We start from the raw sequence: 14,323 nt of genomic DNA on the forward strand, positions 1-14,323 counted from the left end.
AGGGTGAGTAATTTATGGGCTAATTTAAATGTTTGGGTGAACTAACCCTTTAAATCATCTCGGGTTTAAATGTGTTATCTTTGACAGGTGAAAAATTCAGGTGAACTGTTAACCTGCTATGAGAAGGACTGTCTGGACAAACATCTGGGTGTTATGTGCAACAGCTGCAGGGTTTGTCCAATCATCGGCAAATGTTTCAAGTAGGCATCTATTACATATTGCAGACATATACTATTGTTCAGAAGTTTGGGGTTGGTAAGATTTTTTAATGTTTTTTTTTTTTTGGAAGAAGCGTCCTATGATCACCAAGGCTACATCTATTTGATCAAAAATACAGTTGTGGAATATTATTGCAATTTTAAATGATTTTCTACTTAATATATTTAAAAATGAAATTTATTTTTGTCATGACAAAGCTGAATTTTCAGTAGCCAGTACTCCAGTGTCACAGGATCCTTCAGAAATCACTGCAATATGCTGATTTTTTTATTATCATATAATTATTAAAGTTGAAAACAGTAAAAAAATAAAAATAAAAAAAAGCACTGCTTTATATTCCTGTGAAAACTGTGATGCATATGATTTTCATTTTTACAGAATTCTTTGATGAATAGAATGTTCAAAATAGAATTTATTTTAAATAGAATTTTGTATTTGTAACAAATTTGTAACTGTGTAAAACTCTTTGTTTGGGTCAGTTTAATGCATCTTTGCTGAATAAAAGTATTCGTATTGAAAAAACCTTCTGAGCCCAAATGTTTGAACGGTAATCTATATATTCTGATTCTGACTAATGTTGGATTGGAGGGTCATATGTCTTAAATCTGGTGTTCACAGATGCACAGACTGCAGTTATTTCCATCTGTGTGAGGACTGCTTTAGGAGAACAGTCCATCCACAACATTGCTTCATGGTTCGAATGGTGAGTTTTTAAGATTCACATGTGAGCAGGACACATGCTATTCATAACTGCAGAATGTAGTTATGTATAGCATAAATTGTGGTACTATCAAACGATATAATGAGCATTATTATTTTAATGTTTAAATTGATATTTAGGTTGTTACAGTGATTCATGTGTAATAATGCATTATAGAATTACTGATAGAATTTAGAGGTTATTAAAATTTTATTTCTTTACTGTTCTAATTGTGCAGAAAAGAGGTCAGCCATGGCAGACAGCAGAACCTCACACCTCTGAGGTCACACAGAAAATGGAAAACCACTCAATGGGTAGTAGGTTCGTCTGCTCCATTCTAGATTGTGCAACATAGTTCTTTTATTTTTAATTCCAAACCCACTTTAAGAATTTTTTTGGGGGGTGGGGGGGGTGTTTATTGGGACATATTACTCTATTTTAATCTACATGACAGTTCCAGCAGCATGTCTGGTGTGACGTGTGATATCATCCCAAACTATGTAATGAAGAGTTTGCCGATGGTGAGAGTTCGAAAAGAGTCCAGGCTGCTTTATCCAGGTGTTCAGTGTAGAATCTGCCTCTCAAGATTTCAACTGGGTCAGCATGTCAGAACCCTTCCCTGCAAACACAAGGTAACATCTCAAGTTCAGCTCATTCAAGGTGTGTTGAATACTGATAATTAATATCTTTAATATCTTCTTTATTATCTATTTTCTTTCTTTCCTGAACCTGACCCAGTTCCATACTGGCTGTATTGATCCATTGCTCCGCAAGTCTAACTGCTGCCCACTGGACTGGCACGTCATCTACAATCCTCTTATGTGGAATCCCAAAAGCGGCAGAAAAGAAAGATCTCTGGCTCCATCTAGTGATGTTCTTAGCAAGCGTACCGATGACCAGATCTCAGAGTTCTTTCTACCAGGTATTGGTTTTCACGAAAAAAGAGGCAGTGCTCCATCTCGGTTGAGAACAGTGACATCTGAACCAGGTTATTCCAGTCCTTCCTCTGTGGATTCACTCAGTCAGGGTTTTCGGGATCTCTTCATCAATAGTTCCCACATAGAACCATATACCAGAATGTCCAACATAAAGCAGAATTATACAAATAAACATCATAGGAGCTTATCAGTTGGGAAGGCAATAGTTGCACAGAGGAGAGAGTCCTTCCCAAATAGGCCCTCAGCAGTTAGTCTAACTTGTTTGAAAGTCCAGTCGGCTTTGGCCAGAACACAAAATGACCAGGAAAGACTCACTGTGGACTTTAATGGGTTATCCAGCATGACTCCAGCTTTTGGAAGGATAAGACAGAGACCAAGACAGAGACCAAGGCCAAACAGTGTGGATGTGAAGGATCTTCATCTCTGGATGACAAACAATCCTGTCAAAGTTATACTTATGAGAAAACAAGATTAAAGTGAACAAATATGCAATCAAAAAATAATGGTAGCAAGTTGCTTCAATTGTGTTTGAATTTCCTCCACAGTCCAGGAACCAAGAATTTTAGACACTCAAATGTGTAATATTAAAAAGCTTTTATTAAACTGTGGCTATAATGTTAAAAACCAGAAGCACCCTGAGGAAGGCTCTTTTTAATGTTATTGCCCTGTTTTAAAATGGGCTTTTTAATGTTATACCTCATATGAGTGCCTTAAATTTCTTGCTTAATAAAATCAAGCATGTTAAGTTCCCTTCCGAGGGAACTTCGAACTGCATCCTCTAGAGGTCGCTATGGGGGAACGCCTTCAGCGTGACCGGTGTCTGAAGCATACATCTAAACACGACAATAACATTGGCCGGCGACAGCCTATGACGTCATCACCCGGTGCGACCACAGTATAAAAAGGCGCTGGGAGAACACGTCATCCTCTTCTTCGTCTTCAAGCACTGTTTTGTTTGAAGCATGCATTTCCGGTAAGAACGATTATTCTTCTTTACCATGGCGAGCACTAGTAAACCGTTTAAGAAGTGTGCGGATCCGTGTCCTCGTTATTTGACACCTGATGACACACACGATCTTTGCGTCTTTTGTTTGGGCGAAGAGCATGTGCGCGATGTCCTCGAGGGGGCAGCTTACGTGCACTGTGAGCTTTTTCCTATGAAAAAGCTCTGCTCTCATTTGTCTCTCTTTTCGAGGAAAGAGGGACAGCCATCAGCTCCCCGTGGTTCAGGACCCGCCGCTGCTGAGGCACAGAGGAAAATGAGCTTGTGGGGATCGCAGGTGGATCTGGCTGATGAGTTGAAAAAGGGTCTTTCCCTTTTGCGCTCATCAGTCACGGATGAGGGTGAGCTGCTGGATGACAATGCTATTTCTCTTACATCGTCTGATCCAGTGGCTAGTGCTCTGCTGGCTCAAAGCCAGGATGAGCAGGAGATGTCAGATGAGGACGAAGAAGTCGAGACTGAGTCCTCCCAATCCTCCTGCCCCGCATATGATGAGCTGCTTGAGGTTATGGATAGCGCCCCGGTCTCGCATCCATAGATTCCAGCATACTAGTTATGCCAACATTGAGGGTATGCGTGAGAATGGTTATAAGGAAGATGCCCCCTGTTGAAGAGACGCTGGCCTGCTATCTCTCTATAGGGGAGGCATCTTCTTTTAAGGCTCCCTCCCTACCGTCCAAACCCCTTCAGGATACATCTCGTTTGAATGGCAGGGCTTATGCGGTAGTATGTCAGGCTGCAGCGTCATTGCATACCATGGCGGTGCTTCAGGCTTATCAGGCTGATCTGCTGAAAGACCCGGATAAAGGTCAGGGTCTATCCCCTGATGAGGTGGCTGAGTTGTGTCGCACAACAGATCTTGTTCTCCGTGCCACTAAGCAGGCAGCCACTGCCATTGGCAGCCATGGTGGTTACGGAGAGGCATCTGTGGGTGAATCTGGCGGATATCTGGGGTCGAAAGAGAGGGGCTTTCTTCTTGATGCGCCAGTTTCCCCTTGTGAGCTTTTCGGCACTTCCGTCGCGAAGTTTAAGGAGGCCAAGACGTGCTCGGCTGCCTTTAAATCCTTCATTCCACGAAGGTCGCCCCCCCTCTGAGAGTATTACATCTGCTCACATCTTCCTCCCCTTAATTCCCCTAAAAAGCTTCCCTCCTGACTGAGGTTAGGTAGGAGCCTCCTGCGCTTGCATTGCAGTCTCTTATGCTGGGCCTATGATGTTTTGCCTAGTTTCTATAACTCCTAGAACTACCTACTGATGGTCCGGACCCCAGTGCTCTTCGAACTTCGCCTCCAGCCTATATCCATGAGCCTGAGTCATGCGTGGGAGCCATGGTTGGTGAGTACGATCCATTTCATCTACTCTACTGCTAGTTTTTGTGTATTCAATACTAGCCTTTTTCTGCAGCGCTACTCGGACTTGTTCTGTTTTCTGACTTTTTAGATTTGACCCCCCCTGCTAAGTCAGGGCCTCCTGCTGTTGACCGATTATAGTGTTGGTTTCACTCATCGGTTCTGGATCCAGGCTGGTGATAGCCCTCATCTTCAGCTTGGACACGCAGCCTGGGCTTCTGCGGAAGCCTCCCAGCATCAGGTCCCCAGTAAAACGCTGCAACCTCAGGACCTGCGGGTCCTTCTCGCGGGCTAGTACTCTTCCGAGTACATGCTTCGTGACATGCTCCCTATCCTCTGGCCAGGGTGCGCTACTCATCTTTCACCCTGAGGGGTCTCCTGAGATTTGAGTCTTTCCTTAACCATCATCCACGTTCTCTGAGCTAGAGTTCCTCTCGCTGAGGTCGTTGAGGAGCTCAACACTCCATAGACGGTCAGGCCTTTCTGTCACACTGCCCTTATGGTCGAACCAGTAATCGCCCCTCTGCGGAGTGGGCTTGAGTACACTGCATTCCCTGAGGTATGAGGAATTTGTGTTTCTGCGGAAACCCCTCTTGTATGCTTCTGCTCTGAGGAGCAGTAAGCTCTGTACGCATGAATGGTTATAGGGTCCTACTATTTCTTCAGATTCTATCGGGTCTGATTATACAGGACCCACGCTCTGTATCGAGATAGAGAGCATGAGACTGTGTCCAGTTGCACCAGTGGATAGTCTCTTATTAGGCTCTGCTGGGTTACCCCTTCTAATCTAGCACCTTCTTCTGGTCGAGCTGAGAAGTGCTCCCCTCAATGTGAGGGTTAGCTATGAGTCGCTCCCAGTATGTGCTGTCAGGGCCCGCCTCAGCTTGAGAGCCCACATTTGCAACAAACTGAGTGTTAGGCTCGTCTCTGTCACCTCCTTGGTCAGTTGCCTTTATTTTGGGTCCCTGTTGTTCCCTGTAGAAATGTGTGATCCCCTTCTAGCAGGATCCCATTTCTGATGTCCCATTTGCGAACTATCTGCTCCTCTGACATGGCTGTGCTCCCCTCACTGTGGGAGGGTCCCTTTGAGCTCGCCAGTCCTGGGCAGACTGGGTGAGTCCTCCTCTCGACTTGAGAGTTAGGTCCTGTGACCCTGGGCTATTGATCGCTTCGGTCGAGATGGGTTCCTCTCTCTCCTCACTAGGGGTTGAACCCTCCGCTCTTGAGCTCCGTGGCAGTGACATCAGGTAGTTGGGCCGCTTGCTGCTTTCCTGATAAGCTGCCTCTATTTGGGTCAAGCCAGGCAGTGCTTCCCTCACCTCGGAGGGTTGTCTTTGAGCCTGCCGCTCCCAACTGAGTGTCTGTGGACTTCTCTCATCGAGTCCTCCGCTCGTTTGAACTCCATTGAGTAGCAGCCTCAGGTGGTACGCCTCTCTCCGCCTCCCTGTTGAGCCGCTCTCCTTGTGGGTCAAGCTTAGCACTGCCCTTGGGGGTTTCATATGAGCACGCCCCTCTCGATCTGAGCATCCGTGTCCCCCTTCTATTTTTGAAGTTTTTTTGAATTATGCCAGGCGGCTGGGCCATCTCCTGCTTCCCTGGCGGGTTGCTTGTTAAGTGAGCTAGCTGTGCTCCCCTCACTGTGAAGGGCCTCTTGCAAGCACGCCGCTCCCTTCTGGGCATCTGTGAACAGATGCTTCGGATTCTGTTCTGTGAGCGTGCCACAGTTACATAGGGCTCCTAGGCTGGTTTATACAGCTTCGGTTACCCCTTAAGCAATGGTGTTTCTAAATCCATGCTATGGTAAGTGCACACGCTGAGCTCTGTGCACTTTCTAAAATCCACATTGTGGTAAGTGTGCATGCTAAGCATTCTGCGCTCTTTCAAAAATCCTGAATGGTAAGGGTTACGTGCTGTCAGCCTCGTTCCCTTTATCTGAGTTGGTTTAGGTCCCAGTTCTTGCCTTGGGCTCCACTCAACTTATGTATCTCTGTTGATACTTTTCTGGGCAGGGTGTTGCTACCAAAGATCTGTCGAGTCAGTTCTTTGAGCAGGTTTATTCGGAACCGGTGGTAGCCCCTCTGGGTGGCAGGCCAGGGTCTGGTTTGGTTTTAAGACACCTGGCCGTATCCCCTTAAAGGATTCTCTTTCTTCTGATTCCAAGCCTTGAGCTCTGCCCTAGGCTTGGGCTTCCTAGCCCAGCACTTAACAGATAAGTTCTTTTAGGGAATGCAGCTCAGGCCCTTGGCCAAAGGGGATAATGTCACTGACAGCCGTCAAGACGTCCTTGAGGCAACTCCCATGGCTATGGTAGAGTTGGTACTTAGTGCTCTTCGTGGTTTCTGGCATGCACTCCCCTCAGCATGGCGGCGTGGGTATACCGTTCCCCATAGCGACCTCTAGAGGACGCAGTTCAAAGTTCCCTCGGAAGGGAACGTCTCAGGTTATGTATGTGTAACCATGGTTCCCTGAGAAGGGAACGAGACACTGCGTCCTCTAGTTCCCTTGCCATGCTTCGGACGCAAGCTTCAGATGAAGAAGCGGATGACGTGTTCCCCCCGCGCCCTTTTATACTCTGGTTGCGCCGGGTGATGACGTCACAGGCTGTCGCTGGCCAATGTTATTGTCATGTTTAGATGTATGCTTCAGACACTGGTCACGCTGAAGGAGTTCCCCCATAACGACCTCTAGAGGACGCAGTGTCTCGTTCCCTTCTCAGGGAACCATGGTTACATACGTAACCTGAGACGTTTTCATGTAATTAGCTGAGCAGTCACTGAATTTCAAGATGGGCCAAAGAAGGGCCATTTTTGACATTTATGTTGGTATTAGAGACTACTTTTATTATTGTCTTTTACATTTAAGTATTTAATGTTAATTTATATGGTTAAAAAAATCAAGAATAAAATGTATGCTTTCATTAATTCTAGGTACATAAAACTCATGAGCATTTTTATTTTTGGTCAAGTACCTTTATTAAATGTGCACAAAAAGGCAGATTACAAGCTGTACTTTAAAGCATCCAGGAATGGCTCATGAGCCGTTTAAACCAGTGTGTTGAGAAATCATTAAAATATATTACAATTAATGAAATAATAAATGCTACAATACAACATAAATTACGTTAAAAACATTCAGCTGATACAATGCAATCTCTCCTTGGTCATACTTCATTTAAAATGTCAAACTCAGTTTGCCATCTTAGTTCAAATTTGCTGCCTGACAACAAGCTAGTGTTTTATTGTAACTGTCAATAAAAATTAAACAGTAACAGTTAATTGTCCAAAATAATAAAGCTAAAAAAGCTTCAACACATTTAATACACGAGTTGATAATGATTTGTTGTCAATTTGTGAAGAAATATTTCACACACAAAACACATTAGCACAAGAAACATCTTAATATGCTAGGTTTATGACCTGTACAGCTGTGCTTCCAGCACTGGCCTTGGTAAGGTAAACCATAACCTGAGGCATATCGTCAATGTTTTTGGGTACTACATTCTTACACATGAAAACATTGAATGATAAAAGCATCACAATGGACGGCATGCAAATGTGACTAGCAATAATACATTAAATAAGTACAGTGCGTTAAAACAGCATATGACCTCAAAGGCCTTAGTCGCTCCCTCAGAAAACTCTTTGCAACACACTGGTGCTCTTTCTGAATTGGAGAATATATAGTGCTTAGCTTAACAGTGCTCATTTTTTCCACAATTTATTTTATAATTGTTTATGGCACTGTGTGGCAGTTCCTTGCGTTACATTTCAATGTCTGTAGAACTGAACTGAAGAACAAAAACTGATTCCAAGCAAGTCAAGAGATTCAAATTGATAGCATTTAAACAGTTTTTTCAGACTCACTAGAAGAGCATTGTGGGTACAAGCATTGTGCTCACAGGACAACAAATGTTTAAAAATACTTACATATATATATATTTTTTACATCTAATACGCCACTATGTCCAACTGTCTTTGAGCGTGCGCAGGCATCCGGTGCGTGAGGTATGTACGCGCTCTGGCGTAGTTTACACAAGCGCCGGAAGTGATCTCTCGCGCGTATACGTCTTATCCCTTTAAGGACTGTAATGATGATAGTTCATAGTCCCCACTTCAAGAAAACAGTGTAAGATCTGACAAGCTTCTTCTGAATGGGTAAGTTTGCAGTCTTTAAATGCTGAAATGTTTTTCAATCACCTATGGTCATGTCGAAGGTCCACGCAGGCAGCGAGTCAGACGGTCGCATGTGGGTGTTGTAGGGTAGTGGTATTTTGAGCTGAATGGGTCCTTTGACGTCAACCTTTTTTCCATTAGACACTAACTGGGCAATGATCATAGCCAAGGGGTTTAACTTGACATTCCTATAACCTGTAATTGGGGATACAATGATAACTGAGATTCATTTTATAATCTGCAAAAAATACATTAGAAAACTGTGTAAAGGTGTGTGTGGTTGAGAGGAATGATATTATGTGTACAATGTGCCATCATGTTAGCTCTTGTTTAAATCTGGTTATCCTAGCGGCCTGATATTGCCTAATCAATAACAAGTAATAAATAACATTAACTAATCAATGCAGTATCGAGTCTAAACAGTAATGGAGTTTGTAGCTTTTATTGACTAAAACTGCCCTACAATATATTCCCCTCACTTACAGATCATTAACATTCAGAAACACACAGGGTCAGCATTCACTCAATGAAAAGATGTGATAAGGAATGACAGGACAACTGTTTAGATTTGCCTGCACCACCATGTAGTCAGATGCAAAAGATAATTGATCCTTTTTTTCAAATTCATCTTACCTCCTTTACCGCTCAGGTTTAGAGTAAAGAAATTTGAGTCTTTTTCTGTAGGCAGGGTTGGAACTGTCAGATAGGCTGACAACATGGAGATGGTAGTGTTCTCAGACAGTTTGAGGAGACTTTTGGGAAACTGCACACTCGGTTGAAATGACAGATCTGTAATGTGAAAATATATCGATAATACAACAGTAGAAATTTTGTGTGTCAGTATTACATTCAGAGTAGGGCTCCATGCAGCAGATGTATGTATGTACTGCATTAAATTATAGATTATAACATTTTAAAAACTGCTCTCAATTTAAAAATAGCAGTATGAATAATTGGATAAAATAATAGGTAATATGTTTTATCTGACATACCAGATGCTTTTTGAGTTATCAGCACAGTATCATCAAAGAGCCAGACGTTCCCTTGTGTTTGAGGGCGCAGGGACATTGTAATAACAGAAATAACTAGGAAATAGCATAAAAACAAACACTCAAACCTCATTTCAGCAGCCAAGTTTCTCACATTAAAGTGACATTAGTTGTTTTTGTCCATATGTTTGAAAGTCATTTCTTTAGAGCTCTAGTTGGATGTTATAAAACAAGCCAGGGCCAGGGTGAGGTCACATGGTTCACAGCTTTTTTGCTGCCTAGTCATCCTTTTCTCACTATTTATCTGTTCGTCTCACTGAGGTGTTTACTGAGCATAACTTGCTAAAATATGCAGATATTAAGAGGAAACTTAAAAATACAATAAAAAATACATATAATTATTACATGCCTATAAAAATCATCATAACAAAAATCATAGCCTGATGTCATCAAATCATATAAAATACACAATATCCTAATAAATAAAATAACAAATAATAAACTAAGGTTATGAACTTACTGGGCATCTTGGTGGTTTTCCAAGGCAGCTGGGTGAGTACATAACCCTCCATGCTGGCCACCAGAGTGAGGGTCAGGCCAAGGTGGTATGGGACAGTGACCGTGACCTCTCCATTCTCCAGAGTCTGGCTGGAGTGAATCTGGGATCCATTCAAAAACACACCCACCAGAGCTCCTTTCAGGAACCTCTGGCTAGACGCATCTTTAACCCAAATCTTCAGGGTCAGGAGAGACTCTGGAGACAGAGAAAATGTCAGGTTTTTGTGGAAATTAATAAAAAATGTGCATAAAAATGAGCATAGGATATTCTGGTTGCTTGAATGCTAAATTTTGCCTCGAACCCTTGTAATACGAGTCAAAGATAAGAGAATTATAATTTTTTTAAATGAATCAAATTAAATGGAGTTTAAGGTTAGCCACCACATGCACCAATGTTTATAAGTTCATTGAAGTAACTGAACTGTAATCGCTCAACGCATTAAAAACCAATACAGCCAACACTGAAAAAAATTGGTTGGTGACAGTAAAATCTTTGCCTTGAAATAGTAATGACCATTGGACCCACGGCTCAGGCAGAGCGACTTAAAAATAGATCAAAGTGCCAAATGTCGGATGAGCACATCAGTGAAAAGCTGAGGCTTGAGAAACCTTGAAAATCGTCTTTGAAATGTCTTGAAAAGTCAATCCCTCATTCTTTGCACATGCAGATCCTCAAAACAACAATATAACCAGGATGACACAATGGCAGGCACTAGAAGTTAGTCAAATAAAGCAACACAGCTTCAACATGTTTTTTTTAATAACAATTTTTTTTTTGGAAATGCTTTGGTCTTAACTTCAGGCCCTGATATTTAAAGGGGTCATATGATGTTGCTAAAAAGAACATTATTTTGTGTATTTGGTGTAATGAAATGTGTTTATGCGGTTTAAGGTAAAAAAAACACATTATTTTCCACATACTGTACATTATTGTTTCTCCTCTATGCCCCGCCTTTCTGAAACGCGTCGATTTTTACAAAGCTCATCGGTCTGAAAAGCGAGGTGTGCTCTGATTGGCCAGCTATCCAGTGCGTTGGGATTGGCCGAATACCTCAAGCGTGTGACGGAAATGTTACGCCCCTTACCATACTGTGATGCCCTGTCCGGCAGGAGCGACGAGACAAAAACATTAAAACCCATTATAAACGAGGCATTTGTTGCATCCAGTGGGGACATAATTACGGATTATAATGACATATACTGTCTTTTCATGCGTTGCATCGTGCCACGTAAACATAAAACCATGTCTACATTTGTGATCGGAGAAATTACAAACAACAAGTGCTACTCTACACTGCTCAAAACTTTTGAATCGTCAGTGGCAAATTCTTTAATATAAAAAATGTAGTTACAGTCTGCGAGTCGGAACAGCCGGCATTGTAGTCTACTCTACCAGGATCAGGAAACAGTCCTCCATAAAATGTGCTGCACACATCTGAATATTTGGGTTGAACTGTTCTGGAACAGTGTTGTAAATACAACTTAATCACTGATTTCTAGTCGTGTCCTCTTTTGGAAGGCCAAACAAAGTAGTTTTGCTTTCACAACGAAACACACAGCGTCACACACGGCAGGCTAGAGTGAGCGACGGCGGGCGGGCTTGAGTGAGGAACGGCCGGCGGGCTTGAGAACGGCGTGGCCGGCGGATTCGACGAAGGAGTGGCCGGCGGGCTTGCGGCAACCACATGTGACGACCCCGGGCTGGACTCCGCTTCGTCCACGGTGAAAGCCGATCCGGCGATCCACAGCGCGAAGTTGATGTATTTCCTCAGCGACCAGCACGGATCAGCTCTAGGCATGACGAAGCGGATATCGTCCTCTTTTGGAAGGCCAAACAAAGTAGTTTCGCGTTCACAACGAAGCACACAGCATCTTCACTATATGGCGGCAGCAACAATACTACAGCGAGAATAAAAGTTGCGCCTTCTTTCTTTGCGTGAACATTTGGGCGGCGTTATGCAAATCTTCCCACATAGTGATGTAGACATGTGGGGGCGTGTTAGAACGAGCTGTTTTAGGTAGGCGTGGTTGATTAACTTTTATAAAGAATATCTCTTTGGATTTGAGACTTCAGTCTTTGCAACTGTACAGATCTTCTTCAAGAGCTTGGATCACTTCAAAGAGAAAGGAAAAATTGAAATCGCATCATATGACCCCTTTAAGCAATATTAAAAGACTACTATTACATTTAACTAGATTACTATAATACAACCATGACCTGGTACTTAAAATGTGTAACAGGAAATTCGCTACTAGGCTATAGCACACAGTAACATTGATATTATGAAATTAGGTGTTGCTCTTTGTGCTGATCTAGACCCATCTGTGAATGGCAATGGCAGGTGCTTTCAAGCTGGGGTCCAGGAATCCCCAGGGGTCAGCAGAAAATTTAGAGGAACAAAAAGTATAAAAATAATCTGAACTCAAAATAATTAACAATCTGAATTCAAAATAATTAACATTTATTTTTAATTAATGATCGAACATTTATTTAGATCTATGTGCAATGTAAATGGCAACTGTTTATTTTTTAAACATGTTGTTTTCGCAATATCACATACAATTTTTTTCAAATGCACATATATATATATATATATATATATATATAGTGGCCTCACATTTGAGTCATTTTGGGGTCATTGACATCAAAAAGTTGAAAACCCTTGACATTAAAAACCTAATGGATTTGATTATACCATCTCAAACAGAAAGGTCTCGGATGATTCTAGCTCTAAATTAATCCCACCTTAAATGCATAATGACCCTGTACATTCAAGATAAACATCGTAATGTTTCTCAACCATATCAGCTATTCACCTTTAAATAATGTAGACATGGCTGTCCTAAATAAAGCCTGAAATAGGTGGCTTCACTGCAAATGGCCCTGTAGAAACGCTCCGCAGGCTCACAAATAATAGACACATAATGAACGCTATAGGCCAATGTTATGAGACAGCAAGCACAGCGGTCAACAGCGCACCCCTGTCCTTTGTTGTCATGTATCCCATCATGAAAACATCCCTATTATTCGCAAGCACGCCGCATGCGGAGCTGATGCTGAGTATGTAGATGATGCTGAGCCGTTACCTGATGGAGGCACCGTCGCATCCCCCTGTCCCTTGATTGGGGACGTCTGTGTGTCGCGGGCATTGTCCTCCTCCGACAGCGAGGCGAGCACCCCACCCTCCGCTCTCCTCACGTACCCATCCTCGCAGAAAATCAGCAGCGCGGCGAGGAGCAGACACCCCGAAAGATCTGGCATGGCGTCTCAGACATAACTGCACTCAGTGACACGGAGAAGGAGAATGTTGTTGTCTTTCTGTCTTTAGGTGGCTGTGTATGTCACGGTCACATCGTGCTTCTCGGGTGGACCGGTGGATATCTGAGGGAGCTGCTGGAGTCAGACGGGTGCGCGTGTTGCGTCATAGCTCACGCGATGCCATCTGCTGGCTCAGTGTTTTTTTCTCTTTGTTAAAGCGCACGCAATTACGCAATGCTCTTTTCAGGCCTAGGTAAATAAACATTTTACCAGAATATTTTAATTGGTTTATATAACATATTTTAAAATATGAGCAAAATATATGTCTCGAAAAAATAGTAATCGTTACAAATCGTTAATACATGCACACACTCATGTTTTTTTCGCGCGCGCGCACACACACACACACACACACACACACACACCTTGGTGTGGACAATGCATAGACTTCCATTAATTTTCTGTCAGGTTAATGATGTTTTCTGTCACCTAACCCAACTCCTACCCTTAAACTTACCCATCACAGAAACGTGTGCAGAACATTAGATTTACATAAAAACACACTTTGGCTGATTTATAAGCCTTTTTAACTAGTGAGGTAAAATGACCAGTAAAATGTCCTCACTATAGTGGGTTGTCAAAGTGAGGACATTGTGACACTGGACCACAAAATTGTCATAATGGTCAATTTTTTGAAATTGAATGAATTTATCATCATCTGAAAGCTGAATAAATAAGCTTAGTTTCTATTGATGTATGGTTTGTTGGGATAGGACAATATTTGGCTGAGATACAACTACTTGAAAATCTGGAATCTGAGGATGCAAAAAATAAATAAATAGAGAAAATCGCCTTTAAAGTTGTCCGAATGAAGTCCTTAGCAATGCATATTGGCTCATCGGAGGCAGGGGAGGCACAGCTTCCCCAAAATTTTGAGGTGAAAATGAGAGGACGACGATTTAATGTTAATAAAATCCACAGTTCATTTCAGTTCATGTCTCAGAATGTGTATTTTTTTGTTTGTAATTTCACAGCTGTAATACCATAACTTGTTAATGAAGTTGGAAAGCGCCGCTTTTCTATCGCGAATGTGCCGAATCTGCTGATGTAATTACAACCGCTAATGATAGAGAAGG

General features: G+C 42.5%; 2 protein-coding genes across 2 annotated transcripts in view; one reads left to right on the plus strand and one right to left on the minus strand.

Annotated features, from left to right (window-relative positions):
- Window positions 1-2,401, plus strand: part of LOC107677566 (E3 ubiquitin-protein ligase Zswim2-like) — a 4,512-nt gene extending 2,111 nt beyond the window's left edge. Inside the window, exons 6-10 of the mRNA XM_016472498.1 lie at window positions 88-200; window positions 838-922; window positions 1,158-1,240; window positions 1,374-1,551; window positions 1,658-2,401. Coding sequence (XP_016327984.1) covers window positions 88-200; window positions 838-922; window positions 1,158-1,240; window positions 1,374-1,551; window positions 1,658-2,332 — 1,134 coding nt within the window. The 3' untranslated portion in view covers window positions 2,333-2,401. The remainder of the gene's footprint in view (window positions 1-87; window positions 201-837; window positions 923-1,157; window positions 1,241-1,373; window positions 1,552-1,657) is intronic.
- Window positions 2,402-8,397: 5,996 nt separating this feature from the next.
- Window positions 8,398-13,361, minus strand: LOC107677544 (protein FAM171B-like). Its single transcript, XM_016472472.1, has 5 exons — window positions 13,016-13,361; window positions 9,891-10,124; window positions 9,374-9,466; window positions 9,015-9,170; window positions 8,398-8,576 (listed from the first exon to the last, which is right to left on the minus strand). Exons 1-5 carry the CDS (start codon window positions 13,188-13,190, stop codon window positions 8,398-8,400), a joined length of 837 nt encoding a protein of 278 aa, XP_016327958.1. The 5' UTR covers window positions 13,191-13,361.
- Window positions 13,362-14,323: the final 962 nt, after the last annotated feature.

Source organism: Sinocyclocheilus anshuiensis, unplaced genomic scaffold (genome assembly GCF_001515605.1).
Source record: "Sinocyclocheilus anshuiensis isolate Anshui unplaced genomic scaffold, SAMN03320099.WGS_v1.1 scaffold472, whole genome shotgun sequence".
In the NCBI taxonomy this organism is placed as follows: Eukaryota; Metazoa; Chordata; class Actinopteri; order Cypriniformes; family Cyprinidae; genus Sinocyclocheilus; species Sinocyclocheilus anshuiensis.